Source organism: Grammomys surdaster, unplaced genomic scaffold (assembly GCF_004785775.1).
Source record: "Grammomys surdaster isolate TR1022 unplaced genomic scaffold, NIH_TR_1.0 126271, whole genome shotgun sequence".
NCBI lineage: Eukaryota > Metazoa > Chordata > Mammalia > Rodentia > Muridae > Grammomys > Grammomys surdaster.
The window spans coordinates 11,349,748-11,365,126 of NW_021621071.1; the positions used below are offsets into that span (position 1 = coordinate 11,349,748).

Here is a 15,379-nt window from a genome sequence, read left to right on the forward strand (position 1 = left end):
CTCCCTTCCCTTCCCTTCCCTTCCCTTTTCTCTCCTTTTTTCAAGGCAGGGTTTTTCTGTGTAGTTCTAGGTGTCTCAGAACTCTCTCCATAGACCAGGCTAACCTCGAACTCAGAGATCGCCCTGCCTCTGCCTCCCGAGCGCTGAGATTAAAGGCGTGTGCCACCATTGCCCACCATGTTTGCGTTTTGACTGGCTTGGTCTTACACAGGTCTTGCGCATGCAGCCCCAGTGCTGTGAGTTCGTGTCTGCGATGGGCCTGTCCTGTCTGGCCAAAACAATTTTGAAGCATCTCTTCATGGCATTTGCCTCTTTCTGCCTCCTCTTCTGCAGTGAGCCTTGAACCGTGGAGAAGGAGCTATGATGGAGATGTTCCACTTAGGGCTGAACCGTCCATAGTTGCGGGTCTTGGTATTAACTGACATCTCCTGTGAAGTTAAGCTTCTCTAATGGGAAAGGGAGAGAACTAACCTGCTGGTTCAGGGAAGTCAGATCACAGAAGAGCTCACTACACATGGGTTGTACCTGAGTAGGGCTTTCCTGGCAGAGCCTACCGTGTGTTTCTCTTGCTTTTAAAGATTTATTTATTATTTTGTATTGATGTATGTGAGCATTGTGAGTTTATGTGTACCCTGTGTGTACAGTAGCCCACTGAGCTCGACAGGGCATCTGATCTGAGGAACTGGAGTTACAGATGTTTGTGATCAGCTCAGACATGGGTGCTGGGACTCGAACCCAGGTCCTTGACAAGGGCAGTAGGCACTCTTGACTACTGAGCCGTCTCTCTAGCTGCCTCCTGCCATTTTTTTCCCCTGCAGTCTTTGTCCTCGTGACTGAAGCAGGATGACTTTCATGGGAAGGTCTAAGGGTAAGAAAGTGTTCTTCTTAAGCAAGGCATGTAGCACTCTACTCACCTTCTGTTGGTGTTTACTCTTCTCTATCCTAAAAAGGAAACCACTGTCTTCCTTGGCTGTAAAGTGTGGACTTTTAGTTGTTCTAACTTGGTTTGACCCTATCAGCTTCATCAAACCTTTCTTCTGACAAGACTAAGTCTTTTCCTTTGCCTTCAGTCTGTGCATTCACCAGCTAACAACAGAGTCTGGTGTTAATATTCATTTTTAGGCACTTTTGATGTACATAGGATTATCAGGGTTAACCTGTTGCCACATAACATATTACATAAGCTTAGTGAGTTAAATTATTATCTCACGACTACGTGGATCGACACTCTGGGCGGAGCTGGTGGGGGCCTCTGCTCCTGGTCTCAGCCACTGCAGCTGCAGGGTTGATGGGATTTCTCTTCCCTGCTAAGCTCATGTGGTGCTTCAGAGAGCAGCTATAGATCACATGGTGGCTTAGGTTTTGGCAGACTCTATCTGTGAGTACCGGAAGGCCCCCTTTTTACAAAGTTCTTTTGATTAGAACACCCCTGCCCCAGGATTATTTCTTGTGGTCTGGCTAAAGCATCACTAAGGATGGTCCTTCATATTTCCCACCCAGTATAGCACAATTATGAATGGTTGCCACTTAAAGTCATGGGTCCTGCCCACACATAGGAGACTGGGACTTGGGGGGGGGGTCATATGGGATTTGTATACCCGTGGGATAGGAATATTGGAAGCCATATTAGAATATGGATATTGGATGCCACCTTCCACAACATCACAGACTTTTTGACCTCCAACTTTCATACTCTAAAATATACTGAAAATATATTTTAAATCCATACATTACAAATAATACCAATCTGAGTAATAAAACCATTCAATTGTTGGGACAATTTTAAAGTCTGGGATGTCAATCCTAGAAGTCTGTATTTTCTGGATGAAACTATAATTTGATTAAAATTGTTGACCCAGAGAGTTTTCAATGAAATCATTGGGTGGAAGGGGTGGAGTTCAAATTAAACTCCATTTGATAAATAAAAAAGCACTTATTCATTTAGCATTTCCTCTTATTTCCCAAAGTGGAAACTTTGCCTCCTTGCTGCATTCTTGCAGTATGCTGTGTTCTTTTATATTTTGGTATTGTTACAGTTGAATTCCTGTATTATCACAGCAAGTGGCCCAGAACTTTAGAGTTCCTCCTCTTAGATTTGAAAAGGAATCATTACTGAAAATAAAGGACTAATTAAATAGAACAGAGAACGGAATGTCAATTCATACTTCATGTCTAGAGAAGCTTCAGAAAGAAGTGTTCTGGGGGCTGAGGAGATGGCTCAGTGGATAAGAGAGCTTGCTGCAAAACTGTGAGAACGTGAGTTCAAATCCCCAGAACTGATATAAAACCTGACATACTTGTGCTTGCCTCTAACCCTAGTGCTGAGGGGTGGGGTGGGGTGGGGTGGGGTGGGGTGGGGCAGAGACAGTTATCCATTTAGCATTTCCTCTTCTTATTTCCTAAATAATTTCCAGCTAAAATGCTGTAGCCTGCTGACAGTCAGCCCAGTTCAAATTCAGTGGGAGGCTACGCTTGAAGGGAATAAAGACAAGACAGACACAGCCGGCAAAGCTGGGGTAGGTGGGCTGTGCTTACTCGGATGGAGGACACCTACTATGCACAACAACCCAGGACCTCCTGAGTTTATTATGCACGGCACAGGGGGAGGAGTTAGCTAGTCTCTGTGGGAGTCTCTGGAGCTAGAGCAGTCTCAAGCTGTAAGCATCCTAGAGGAGGAAGCTGGGACTGCTAGCTTGAGCAAGCTCTGTCAACATTCCCACTTGGATGGGGGGGGGGGAAGGAGGACGCCTTTGTCAGCCCTCTGAGGGTGAGTAGGGGAGGCCTTGCCAGTTTCCTATGGATCTGAGGCGTTGGTCCTTGATGTGGCGGTGCCCACGCCCACAGTACACACGCTCTTGGGACTTTGTCTACCCATTACACATCCGCTCAAAGCTTCCTGGGTTCCTCCCGGCTCAGTGAATAAAGTGTTGCCATTCAGGCATGAGGACCTGACTTTGATCCCCAGCAGCTGTCTAAAGAGCCAGGTACGGTAGTGTGTGCGCATAACACCAACAGTAGGGAGACCGAGATAGACTGGGGATTGCTGGTCAGTCACAATAAACAGCCTTCCTGCTGAACCCAGAGCTCAGTGAGACTGTCTCAAACACTAAAGTGGATGGCTTTGGAGGAACACCACCCCAGGGTTGACCTCTGGCCTAACAGACACACACATACAAGCGCCTGTTATACACATGGTGAACGTATGAGGCAGTGCATAGATAAATTATCAGAGCATATCAAAATGTGTACATTTCTATTTTTTTTTTAATTTAAAAAGAACTACTATGTAGTACTGTTTCCTTGTCCCAGAGATACATGTTATATACTGGCATTGCAATGCTTCAGAGAAGTCCTGTGGTAAAGATAGCCAGTAGTCGGCACTTGTAAATTATGTGCGTGTGTGTGTGTGTGTGTGTGGGGGGGGGGGGTGAGTACACATGAGTTCAGGTGCTCTGGGAGGCCAGAAGAGAGCATTAGGGCCCCTGGAACTGCAGTCACAGATGGTTGTGAGCCATCATATGGGTGCCAGGAATCAAACTTGGGACTCTGCAAGAGCAGTAAGCACTATGTGCTCTTAGCTACTGAGCCACCACCCCACCAGCCTCAGTAGTCAGTATTTTAAAATTGTAAAATATTTTTTAACTATGTATAATGTGTGTACCATAAATAAGACTGTGTAAGGTGCAGAGGAAGGCCATAGACAACAGCCTTCCAGACAGCTAGCACCTTACCCCATATCTGAGAGGCCAAACCTACTCCATCTTGGGACCGGCCTCCATCTTAAGAGAAACTTGACCTATATCTGAACCCAAGCTACACCCAAGTACCAGGAAGGACCCTATGGCTTTTCCTTGGCCCATACTCCAGAGTTACTTCCTAGCTACTTCCTAGAGACAGTTAATCAAAGATTAGTCTGATTGTTTCAGATGTACTTTCAGACAGTTGTGATTGTTCATGGTTTTGCTTCAGAGCACCCACCTGTCGGCTTACAGTAGTCATTCAATTAGATGCTTGCCAGGCTGGACACCCCCTCACTTGCTTCCATCCCCTATAAAACCTTGTCTTGCTAAGGGTTTGGGACTTCTTCACCAAACCATCCTGCTGTGAGCTTGTAGTAAAGAGACCATAGTGTGACTGCATTGGAGTCGGCTCCTAGGTGGTCTTTTGGGGCTCAAGAGTGTGGGACAGTGTCTCCATGTTAATACTTTTTCAGTCTTCCTCTTTACTGCTTGTTGTTATCTCCATTCCTCTGTTTCTATGACACTGTGTGTTCACTCTTTGTCCTCCCCACAGTGCTCCCAGGTGCTCACTGTCTCACTTCGCCATCCTCTCTTCTTCTGATCCTATGACACTGTCTGTTTACTCTCTGTCCTCCCTCCCCAGTGCTCCCACATGTTCACTGTCTCACCTCTCCATCCTCACTTCTTCCTCTGCTTCTATGACACTGGTTACTCTCTGTCCTCCCTCTCCAGTGCTCCCACATGCTCACTGGCTTACCTCTCCATCTCTCTTCTTCTTCTGCTTCTATAACACCGTCTGGTTACTCTCCGTCCTCCCCCCAGTGCTCCCAGGTGCTCCCAGTCTCACCCTTCCATCCTCTCTTCTTCTACTGCTCCTATGACACTGTCTGGTTACTCTGCGTCCTCCCTCCCTAGTGCTCCCACGTGCTCACCATGTCACCTCTCCATCCTCACTTCTTCCTCTTTCTGATCTGTTCTCATATTTATACTTCAAGTGAGCTTAGCCTGAGCACTTACTTCCTCTGACTATAGAATCTATTTTGACTACCCTGTTGCTTAGAATTAATAATCCATAAACATACTTTGGAAATATAGCTTTACTTAGAACCACCACAGCCTTCCTTAAATCCCTCCCTGCTGAGCTTTCTGGGGTAGTGAACTTGGGAACTACACTTTCCCTCAGCCCAGTAAAATTTCATTCTCATTTAAATTTCTTCTTCTTCTTCTTCTTCTTCAAAAAAAAAAAAAAACCACCTCACAATAAACTTATCATTTCAAGGTAGTCACCTGCTTGTCTAAGGATCAGTTAAGAAGTGTCTATAAGTTTGACTCCACCGGTTCCCGTTTAGAAGCTTTTCCCATTAATGGCTTTTTGTATATTTTTTAGGGGAATGCTGTTTAATCTCTTAGTAATTCTAATTAGGAAGCCTAAGATTCCAAAGTCCTGTGCCGTATCCGAAGCCCAGCCGGTGGCTGATCCAACCTCAGCCGAAGCATTTTTCGACAGTCAGGTGAGATGAGAACCTGAGGGTATTGATTGAATGGAACATATGTGGGCTCTTGTTTCTGTGTTTTAATGTGGAGTGCGATGCTGTAGAATTCAGAAGTATGTACACGTTAAAGAGGACATGTTTTGTTATTAACCTAACATCTTAGCTATTTCAGAATATTTGAGGAATCTGAGCTGACACTTGATATTAAGGTAACATGTGGAGACTAGAATCTGGCCTAAGAGTCAGATGTGAGCCATGGCAGGAAGACTGGGTTCAAAGGCAGGAAACGCTCAGCTTGCTTTTGGGTTTTTTAGTCTGGATCGTTCATAGTATTTCCCCATGCAAAGGTGGGTGTAGGTTTCATGTCTGCAGGACAGTTGGATCTTCTGCACTGGACAGTCAGTGCGGCCATCAGGAGACAATACAGTGTTTGGTCGTCAGGTGTTGTCTGAGGAAGGGAGAGATGACCAGACTTCACCCTGCACACTGTTTGAGAGGAACAGAGGCTAGGCCTGGAGCACGCCCATAGGCAGTTCTCACGCCCAGAGTGGCTTGTGGGTACTGTCAACTGCCTGGAGATCTCATGAGCCCTATGTTTACCCAGACCACAGAAGGAGCTAGGCACAAGCCTGAAGTCCCCAGAGGACCTCCTGCCTCAATTCTAAGTTTATTTACCCCCTTTTGTTTTGCTTTTGAGACAAGGTTTCTCTGTGTGGCCCTGGCTGTCCTAGAACCCCTTCTGTAGACCAGGCTGAACTTGAACTCAGAGATCAGTCTGCCTCTGGCTCCTGAGTGCTGGGATTAAGGGCGTGCGCCACCACTACTACCACCACTACCACCACCCGGCCATGTTTCTATCTTCCTGAAGTAAGTTGTTGATCTGACTGCTGTTATGGTCCCCAGTGTGCAGACCTTTCACGCTTTTCTCTGGGCCGTTGTGTCCACACTGGGAGTCGTTGCTAAGATGTCGCCCCTCTATGAGAGCAGCTTTGCTTTGGGTGGTACCAAGGATTGAACACATCCGAGGAAAGCACTCCACCACTAAACTACATCCCTGGCAGTTCTCTTTTTACTTTTTTGTTTTGAGTTGCCCACACAGGTCTTGAACTTGGGATCTCCCTGACTCAGGCTCTTCAGTGTCTAGAGTTGTGAGCCTGAGCCAGGGAGCCCGGCCCTCAAGCAGCCTTCCTGAGAACGACTGAACCAAGTGAATCAGGAAAGCGGACATTGCTAATTAAAATCTTAGTCAGAAATCCGTTCACAGGTATCTCAAGGGAAATGGCTTTTCTGGCTCAGCCTTTGCTAGTGTATTGACTTATCGAAACTTCTAGTTCCAGAAGCTCATCCTGGAGTACACAGACACTGCCACAGCACTGTTCTATGAGATTCTACTTGTCTTTCAGCAGGTACCAGGCACATTTTTATTATCGTTCTGATTTGGGTTTGCAGTGGTTAACAGTGTACAGCGCTTTCATTGAGGATCTTCTCAAAAACAGGTTGATCTTGGTGATATTACAGGTTATTATGATTGATCAGGATAAGAACCTATTGGGGATGGAGAATTCTTTTAGATACAACGTTAGACTTCATGACTATACCCCGTTTCCTTGAATTTCTAGGGAAATCTTGGATTGGGATCCACGAAGTTCTCTATTAGCTGGATGATGTCCTTTCTACAAAGCTGTCCCTACATCGTGAGTATTGAGAGGAACAAGGTCCAGCTGGACGGGTAATTTGTGCTTAATTAATAAAACATAGGCATTGTGTTGTGATCGAGTCTACAAAGCAGAAGCAAAATATAAACATGATGATTTCATTATTTAATCAAAAAATGTTTTTATGTTTAAGACCTGAACTAAAGGTATTAAAATTACGGCTTAGGATTAGCTTTATTTTATTTAAAAAACAAAACAAAACAAAAAACCTTGAAGGTAGACGTAGCAAACAAAATGTTAAGTTATTGGCTTGTAATTTAAGTAAAATATTGACATTTTCCATCAATAGAAACGTGAAGAGAACGTTTGGAATTGGCTGTGTGCTCTGCCTCTGCAGTCACTACTGTGGAGTCAACACCATGGTCCCAACTCTGATGATGTTTGAAGATGCCATTCCTTTCCAAATGGTCCATGCCTGTCATTCTACTAGGTCACAGCCAGAGGGCGCTACTTACAAAAAATGTGATTGCATTTCCTTGTTGTGAGCTTGACGATCTTTCAGCAGCCTTTCTCTTTGTATAGAGGCCGACCTCTGACCTCCATAGGCCTGCAGGGCTGGGCATCTTACAGCTTTGCCGCCTCATCTGGTCCCTCTTTCACCCTGCCATGTACACATCCCTCAACTCAATGGCAGCCCTCCTCCCCACCGACTCCACTGCAGGCCATCTTAGTCTGAGTGCCACCGACTAAGGGTAGTTTGCAAAGGGCAGAGGGTTACTGAGCTCACATTTCAGAGGCTGGTTGGTCCAAGATGGGAGAACTGTATCTCGTGAGGATCTTGCTGTGTCCTTCTGTGAGTGATGGCCGAAGGACAAGAGGCCATATGTGGACTGTGAGACAAAGTGTCTTTTTTTTTTTTTTTTTGGTCTTTTCGAGACAGGGTTTTTCTATGTAGTCCTGGCTGTCCTGGAACTTACTCTGTAGACCAGGCTGGCCTTGAACTCAGAAATCCGCCTGCCTCTGCCTCCCAAGTGCTGGGATTAAAGGTGTGCGCCACCACTGCCCAGCGAGACAAAGTGTCTTGCTATGTTGCTCAGGCTGGCCTCCAACTCATGATCCTCCTGCCTCAAGTCTGGTTGGGTTTTGTTTTTCTTTTTTAAAGATTTATTTATTTTTTTATTTATATGAGTACACTGTAGCTGTCTTCAGACACACCAGAAGAGGGCCTCAGATCCCATTACAGATGGTTGTGAGCCACCATGTGGTTGCTGGGAATTGAACTCAGAACCTCTGGAAGAGCAGTCAGTGCCCTTAACCTCTGAGCTATCTTTCCAGCCCGTCTGGTTGGGTTTTTGTTGTTCTTTGTTTGTGTAGCTGAATTCACGGTTATAACAAACTTGGTTTTGAAATTACAGAGTCTATCCACAAGATATCCATAAGCATAACTATTCTATTATCTTATATTCTTGAGGGCAAGAGCCCATGCTTTACTAATCTCTTATGCATCCTCCTCTGCTAACATCTTCACTTTGGGGATTAACTGACACATGAAAACAAGCTGTAGCCAGCTGGGTCTGAAAGACTTCTCCCTCCTTGCCAACCTAGCTAACCTCTGCTCATCTGTGAGGCCTTAATGCTGGTTCCTGGAGAGGAAAGCAGAAGATGATTCTCTGGCCTTCTAACTGGGTCACATCCCACCAACAGTCACACAGTACCCTATACAGTGTCTTCTTTTTCCTCCCCTTGAGCTTGTCACTGGTGCTGTTTGTATTGGCTTCTGTTGTCCTGCGGTTCTGTCCTGTGGGAGCTGTTAGTGGCCTGTGTCTCCTGGCGTACTTTCTACGTGGCATGTGGTGGAAGTGGACATCTCTCTTCACTCGATTACTCTGGTCTGAGTCATAGGCTTCCCTAGACTCACGTATCTTTCTGAAATGCTGCTTACAGTGTTTCCCATGGTGACTGCCCCACCTACTGGTGCTCCTGAGAGATGATGAAGAGGGCCTCCTACCGTAAGGGCTGAATAGTGTGAACAAATGATGAAGCTTTTCTGTTCTGTAGAGAGCATCGGTTGTTTGAAGTTTGTTACAGATCTAGTTTCTCATGATCCAGACGATAGCTTTCTCTCTGTGTCGACAGCAACCGCAAGAGGGCAGGAGAGGTCTAGTCTGCTCGGTGGTCACAATCTCTAATGGACTAAGTTTTGTGAAGCCTTCGTCCCTCAATCGCTTGCCACGTCCCCAAGCTCGGTTTCCCTCTATCCATCTATGCATTCAATTAGTCAACATACGTTTTACTAGGAATCTCTTCAAGAGGTAGCATGTGGGGCTGGCAAAAAGGCTCGGTGGGTGAAGTGATTGTTGACACGCCTACAGATGCGAGTTTGTTCCAATATGGCGGAAGAAGAGGACATCTTCTATAAGTTGTCTTCTGAATTCCACATGCGGGTTGTGGCCTGCACACCCGTGTGCACATCTGTGCACATGCATAGTCACACACAGACACAGACATGTAGCAGATAAGATGCACACAGAGATAAGGAAGCGAGTGGGGTATTTGACATGGGGCTATGTATGTTCTTCCCATATGAGCGTATGCCCCGTTGACTATCAGCGGTTCCCGGCTGAGAACATCTTTTCCAGAACAATGATATGGAGTCTGTCCTGAAGAATCTGTATTCTCTTGTCAGATCCCCTCAACACCTTCATAGAAAGCTGGCCAGGGGCACTTATCATCGGAATAGCCTCCTGCCCAGTAGATGAAGTGTAACAACCTGTTCTGCCCCACATTTGGGGGTCACCCTGTATCTGCCCGAGCTGCTGCTTCAATCTGTGGGTCAGGGTCTAGCAAGAGAGAGAGTGGGGACAGAGGGACGAGAGATGCGAAGAAACGAGACAGAGCCTGGTCTAGTCTCTCCTCAAGTCTCTCTCCTTTAATGAAGGGAAATCATGGGTATATAAAAGCATAAGCAGGGGAACACAGCTGAAGACACTTTACCATGTGCACCTTGCAGCTGGGGGAACTAAACAGTGTAACAAGATGTTTATCAGAGTGTGCTCAGCTGTTGTAGGCTGTTGAAAACAAGTCTCTTGTCAGGGTATATGGCTCGAGATGGCTGCAAAGATGATAGCCGCTTTCTGCTCAGAGTCGGCCCCCAACAATGAAGCCCATGATGTTGGCTTCTTCAGTGGTGCACAGAGCCCAGCCAGGCTCACATCCACTCTAGGAGTGCCCTAATTTTTAATTATCCATATGTATCTGTGCAAGCTGAAAGTCTCCTTTGTGTTTTATGCAGTGGTCTTAGGCTCTGTCCTGTGGGCGGAAGCCCCAGGTCCTAAGAATCCCAGACAGTGGGGGAGTTCCCTACTCAGTCTTTAAAGCTGATACTTTAAATTCGTAGTTATCAGCCTGTGGGTCAAAACTCCCTAGGGTCAAGCAACACTTTCACCTAAGACCGTCAGAAAACCAGATACTTACGTTGTTACATTTCATAACAGTAGCCCAATGACAGTCATGAAGTAGCAATGAAAACAGTTTTATGGTTGGGGTCACCACAACATGAGGAACTCTGTTAAAGGGTCACAGTGTTAGGAAGGTTGAGAACCACTGACTTAAAGGAACTGAGTTAAGTGTGAGGCCAGACTGTGAAGTCTGTCAGGATGGAGAGTGTCCTGAGGCAAGGGAATGTTCACCCAGAAACCCAGCTCTAAACAGTAGGGGCAAAAGTACACCAAGCGAGAGAAATGTGCAAGAAAAAGAAACTGTTGGGCTTATGATAATTGAATGTACCTACTTTTCAGCCAGCCCTGATTACCGTAGTAAAACCACAGTGGCACTGAGAGTCTAGGGAATGGCTCAGCAGGTAGTGAGCACTTCCTGCCACGCTTGCCAGCCTGAGTTCAATCCCGGGCGCTCATATGTAGAGGGAGAGCTCTAACATAAGCAAGCGGTCCTCTGGCTTCCACACATATACCGTGGCTTGCACGCACAACGTGCCACCTCCAAATGATCAAAAATGTAATCTTAAAAAGAAAACAAAAACAAAGAAAATCAAGGTGCTAAAGAAATTAAAATTGGGGGCTGGAGTGATGGCTCAGAGTTTAAGAGCGCTGACTGCTCTTCCAGAGGTCCTGAGTTCAATTCCCAGCAACCAGATGGTGGCTCATGACCATCTGTAATGAGATCTGATGCCCTCTTCTGGTATGGCTGAGGACAGTTACAATGTACTCAAATACATAGAAAATAAATCTTAAAAAAAAAGAGAGACTAAAATTATAAATACTGGTCGGTTTGTGATCTGGTATTGAGTAGTGTTTTAGAGAGAAATAGCCCATAGGCATCAGTTTGGATTTGTGGACGAGGCTAGTGGCTGAAACAGGGCGTGTGTTGGTGACAGACACCCTATTCGCATGTAACACCATTTTCCTTGTCTAGATGGCTTTCGTGGCCAGGATCGTGGAAGGATTAGTGAGAGGGCTCTCAGCCTCGCTCCAGCTGCTGACGCCCTGTCAAGCAGTTCTGTTATACCAGCAGTTTTACATCCTCAGGAGCTGCCTGCAGCACAGTAAGACTCTGGCCGAGTATATCAGGAACGACCACTGTGAGGAGTTCAGGTAAGGCAGAGCAGGTCAAACTGAAGTACCCACTGCTTGTCTTCGCTGGCTCTTACGGCAGGACCTGATACTTGGGTTAAATGGTGATGGGAAATTCCACATTCGTTTTTGGTAATACTTCGTTTGATCACAGGTAAGGTGAAAATCTGGGAGAATTCTAAGAACCACTGCCATTCCAGGAGTGCTCCCAGCCGAGAAGCGGCTTGTCTCAAGTTGATTGCCTTTCTGGTGCACAGCCTATGTTGCACAGCCGTGTGATGATTTATTTTGGAGTAGCGGACCCTATTGAGTTCAAGTCGGTCATTGCAGGGACGTTTTTGCAGGGATTGGTCAGTAAGGGGGGACACACGGGGAGCACGGACACACTGGGGAGTTAGCTGGCTGTCCATTCACCTCGTTCACTCCCTTGTCACTAGCAGAACAGGAAGAGGCAGCAGTAGCCAGGGTTGGTTGCCTCAGTCAGCCTGCTTCCCTGCGCACCTCAGGGGTTGCACTTCTTCTTAAAGCCCAGCAAAGCACTCAGCAGTACAGCCTGAACTAACTCATATTAAAGAAGAGTTAAGGGAGCTTTTTGCCTTACATGAGAAAGGTTCAGGCAGCGCACCTCCGCTGTTGGTTTGGAGAGAGAGAGACCTCAAAAGATGTGGAGGCGTACACTACAGCTTTATATTGGCTTCCAAAGGAAGAAATTCAGCCCTCTGGGTGGACTCTGTTTTCCCTGCATGTGGCATTACATCAGAGGGTCCATTCTGGATACCATAAAAGGGACTTATTTGGCTCCAAGTTGATCCCACGAAACACCCCCAGCACCCCTCACTCCTGCTCCCTAACTTCCTTTGAAAATTTCATTAGGAAAAACTGACATAGCGTGAAATTTACCCCTCCAGAGCATATAATTTGGTAGCTCTGAATACATTTCACAATGTTTTTGCAGCTGTAATTATTGAATCACAGAACACTGTCATTATCGAAAAGAAACCCAGTACCCACTAAGCAGACGTCCATTCTTCCTTCTCCTTGGCTCTTGGCGCTAACCTCTTACCTACCCTGTCCTCTAGACAATCATCTAGTGGACAACCTTTTGTCCCATGTCTTTCATTTAGCATATTCCTAAGGCTTAGCATGTTGTAATATGCATAGCATGACCCAACCTCAAACACACACACACACACCTGTTTTTCCAGTTTGAGACAATGTCTTACAGTGTAACTCAGGCTGGTCTGGAACTCACCATGTAACTTAAATTGTCTTTGAACTCACGGCCATTACATGCGTGTACCATCATGCCTAGCCTAGTTATAAAAGACCTAGTTATAAACTTTATAAACAATCAGGACAGCTGGCAAAAATGGTTAACAGTAGCAACTTGAAACTCCCAGTAGACCCTGTCAGGGAGATTGTGTGCCCTTTGGGTACAATCCCTCCTGGCTTCTCCTCCCAGACCACTGGTTTATGTTTCTTTCGAGCATGTAGGATTCTCGGTGTTTTTTTTTTTTTTTTTTTTAACCAATGGTGTTAACTTACTTTGAGTTAGAATCATCTGTTATTAATGACACTGACCCAGGTGTAGTCCTTCTGTTTTGGTTTGCCTGGGGCATGATCTGGGAATGACAGTTTTTAAAAGCTACCCCAAGCGATTCTGGTCTTCACTCAGGAGAATCATTCTTTGATGCTACCCAAAGAGGTGGTTGAAGGCTGCCTATATCTTTATGGGAGATAAACCCCTATTCTTTCCCCTTGCCTGGTCTGGATGGGTTATCTGAGCTTGGCCCCCTACTTTTTGCAGTGCGCTGTCTGAGGGGAGCCCACCATCAGAATCCTTAGCATAGACTTTGGTGAAGACAGTCCCGTCCTGTCTTGGTCACCACCTAGGTGGCAGATCCATTGTTAATAATTCCAGTCTCAAAGAGAAATGCTGAAATGCATACATAGTAAAGATTTTCTGAGTCCTGAGCTCAGGAGGTTGGAAGTCTGGAAGTGCTGAGACCCATGGCTAAGGGTGGTCCTCCACCCCCACTCCCACCCCACCCCTCCAACATCGTGCCGTGAATGTGAACATACCGGATGAGCCAATGTGAAAATTCTCATTTTTAAAGGTGTCTTGTTCCTCTCTGTGACTTGCAGGTACTTTATTCACATGCCAGCCTTGGAAAAGAGGCTCCCGGGATGCTACCCCATTACAGAGCCCACGGCTCGGCTCTGTCATGAAGTTCTGCAGCTGATTGAACAGAAACAGTGTGCAAAATGTTAGAGGAGAGAAGAAGTATAAAGTATTCACTGAAGTCACTATGAAAAACAGCCTTTTGATTTATTTAATATTTAACACTCTCAAATGCTCATTAACACCTCTTTTAAGAGGCCTTACATTTTTGTATTTGCTTTTTTTGCGACAGAGCTTCTCTGTGTAACCCTAGCTGTCCTTGAACTCACAGAGATCTATCTACCTCTGCCTCCCACGCACTAGGAGTAAAGGCATGTGTCCCCATACCCAGCTCTGAGAGTCTTAAATTTTTAAGTAACCATGCCTAGGCTGAGAGCATGCAACTCAGAGGTAGAGTCTTTGCCTAGCATCTGTGAAGACGTGTGTTCAATCTCTACCCCAGGAAACAAACAAACAAAACCAACCCCACAAACAAACAATAACATCAATAACAAAAACAAAACAAAAAAAAAAAAAAAACAAAGCAAAAAACCCAGCACAGACGCTGTTTACATCTTACGTCACATATGGAAAGTGGCATACCTCTCCAGAATGAACGCTTTCTTAAAGCCATGAAAGGTAGAGACTGGGTATGCAGAAGAGATCTGGCGGGTTCCTTTGATGTGATGAGGGTGATTGGCGGAAGCCGCTGGACCACCCATTGGACCACCCGCAGCAAGATTGTTTGTAGGAAGTACAAACTACACAGCCTTAGAGAAGTGCCGGGTAATGGTGGCACCTTCTCCCCTACCCGGAAATATTCTAATGTCAAAAGTCTGACTGTAGCAGTGCTGATGGAAAACACACGGGACGTCCTGTGGAGAGGCTCCGAAGTATGCTGCTCTGCTTCACGCCTGCGTGGGCCAGTCTGAGCCAGCCTGTGGAGCCCCAAAAAAGAAGGACCACACCTTGAGCTCTCCGGTCTCGTAGCCACTTACAAAAGGCCACACTGAGTGGCCATACGTTAACTTAGTCCCCAAATGCTCTCTGGAGCTGTTGGGTTTGACTTTTTGTTTGTTTGTTCGTTTTTGGTTTTTCGAGACAGGGTTTCTCTGTGTGGCCCTGGGTGTCCTGGAACTCACTCTGTAGACCAGGCTAGCCTCAAACTCAGAAATCCGCCTGCCTCTGCCTCCCAAGTGCTGGGATTAAAGGAATGTGCCACCACCGCCCGGCACATTTGACTTCTAAAATCACCAGAATTGGGCTTTCTGTTTAACTTCCTCCAGCTTTGAGGAAGTAGCATAGGAAAGTCTGCTTGCAAAGAAACTTTGCCTGTATTGCTTGCTCATTGGAACCACGGCTGGGGACTTCGTTGAGGAGACTTAGGTTCGTGTCATAAATTTGTCCGGCAATATTTAAATTATTTCACCGAGATCTTTTTAAATATTATTATATGTATCGGATTTTTTGTTGATTGTTCAAGATATTTCTTGGATTTAATACTTTTATAGCTTTGTAAATGTTCTATGTAAAAATAGACTCGCTCTAGCTGAGTGTGTCATGCAAATGGTGGGGCACCTGCCAAACATGTAGGAGGTTCAATGCCCAGCACCCCAAAAATAAAAAAAAAATGGCTTCTAAATATGAGTCTTTGTGTTAAAAAGGTACACAGGGAGACATTTTTATTTTATTTATTTATTTATTTATTTATTTATTTATTTATTTATTTATTTTTGGTTTT

At 45.7% G+C, this 15,379-nt stretch overlaps 1 protein-coding gene across 1 annotated transcript in view; it reads left to right on the forward strand.

The window, feature by feature from the left end:
• The window catches only part of CUNH12orf56 (chromosome unknown C12orf56 homolog), a 51,584-nt gene extending 37,797 nt beyond the window's left edge, over positions 1–13,787 (forward strand). Inside the window, exons 9-13 of the mRNA XM_028759121.1 lie at positions 5,128–5,251; positions 6,565–6,639; positions 6,853–6,927; positions 11,320–11,498; positions 13,623–13,787. Of these exons, the coding sequence (XP_028614954.1) occupies positions 5,128–5,251; positions 6,565–6,639; positions 6,853–6,927; positions 11,320–11,498; positions 13,623–13,749 (580 nt within the window). The 3' untranslated portion in view covers positions 13,750–13,787. The remainder of the gene's footprint in view (positions 1–5,127; positions 5,252–6,564; positions 6,640–6,852; positions 6,928–11,319; positions 11,499–13,622) is intronic.
• The last annotated feature ends 1,592 nt before the right edge of the window (positions 13,788–15,379 follow it).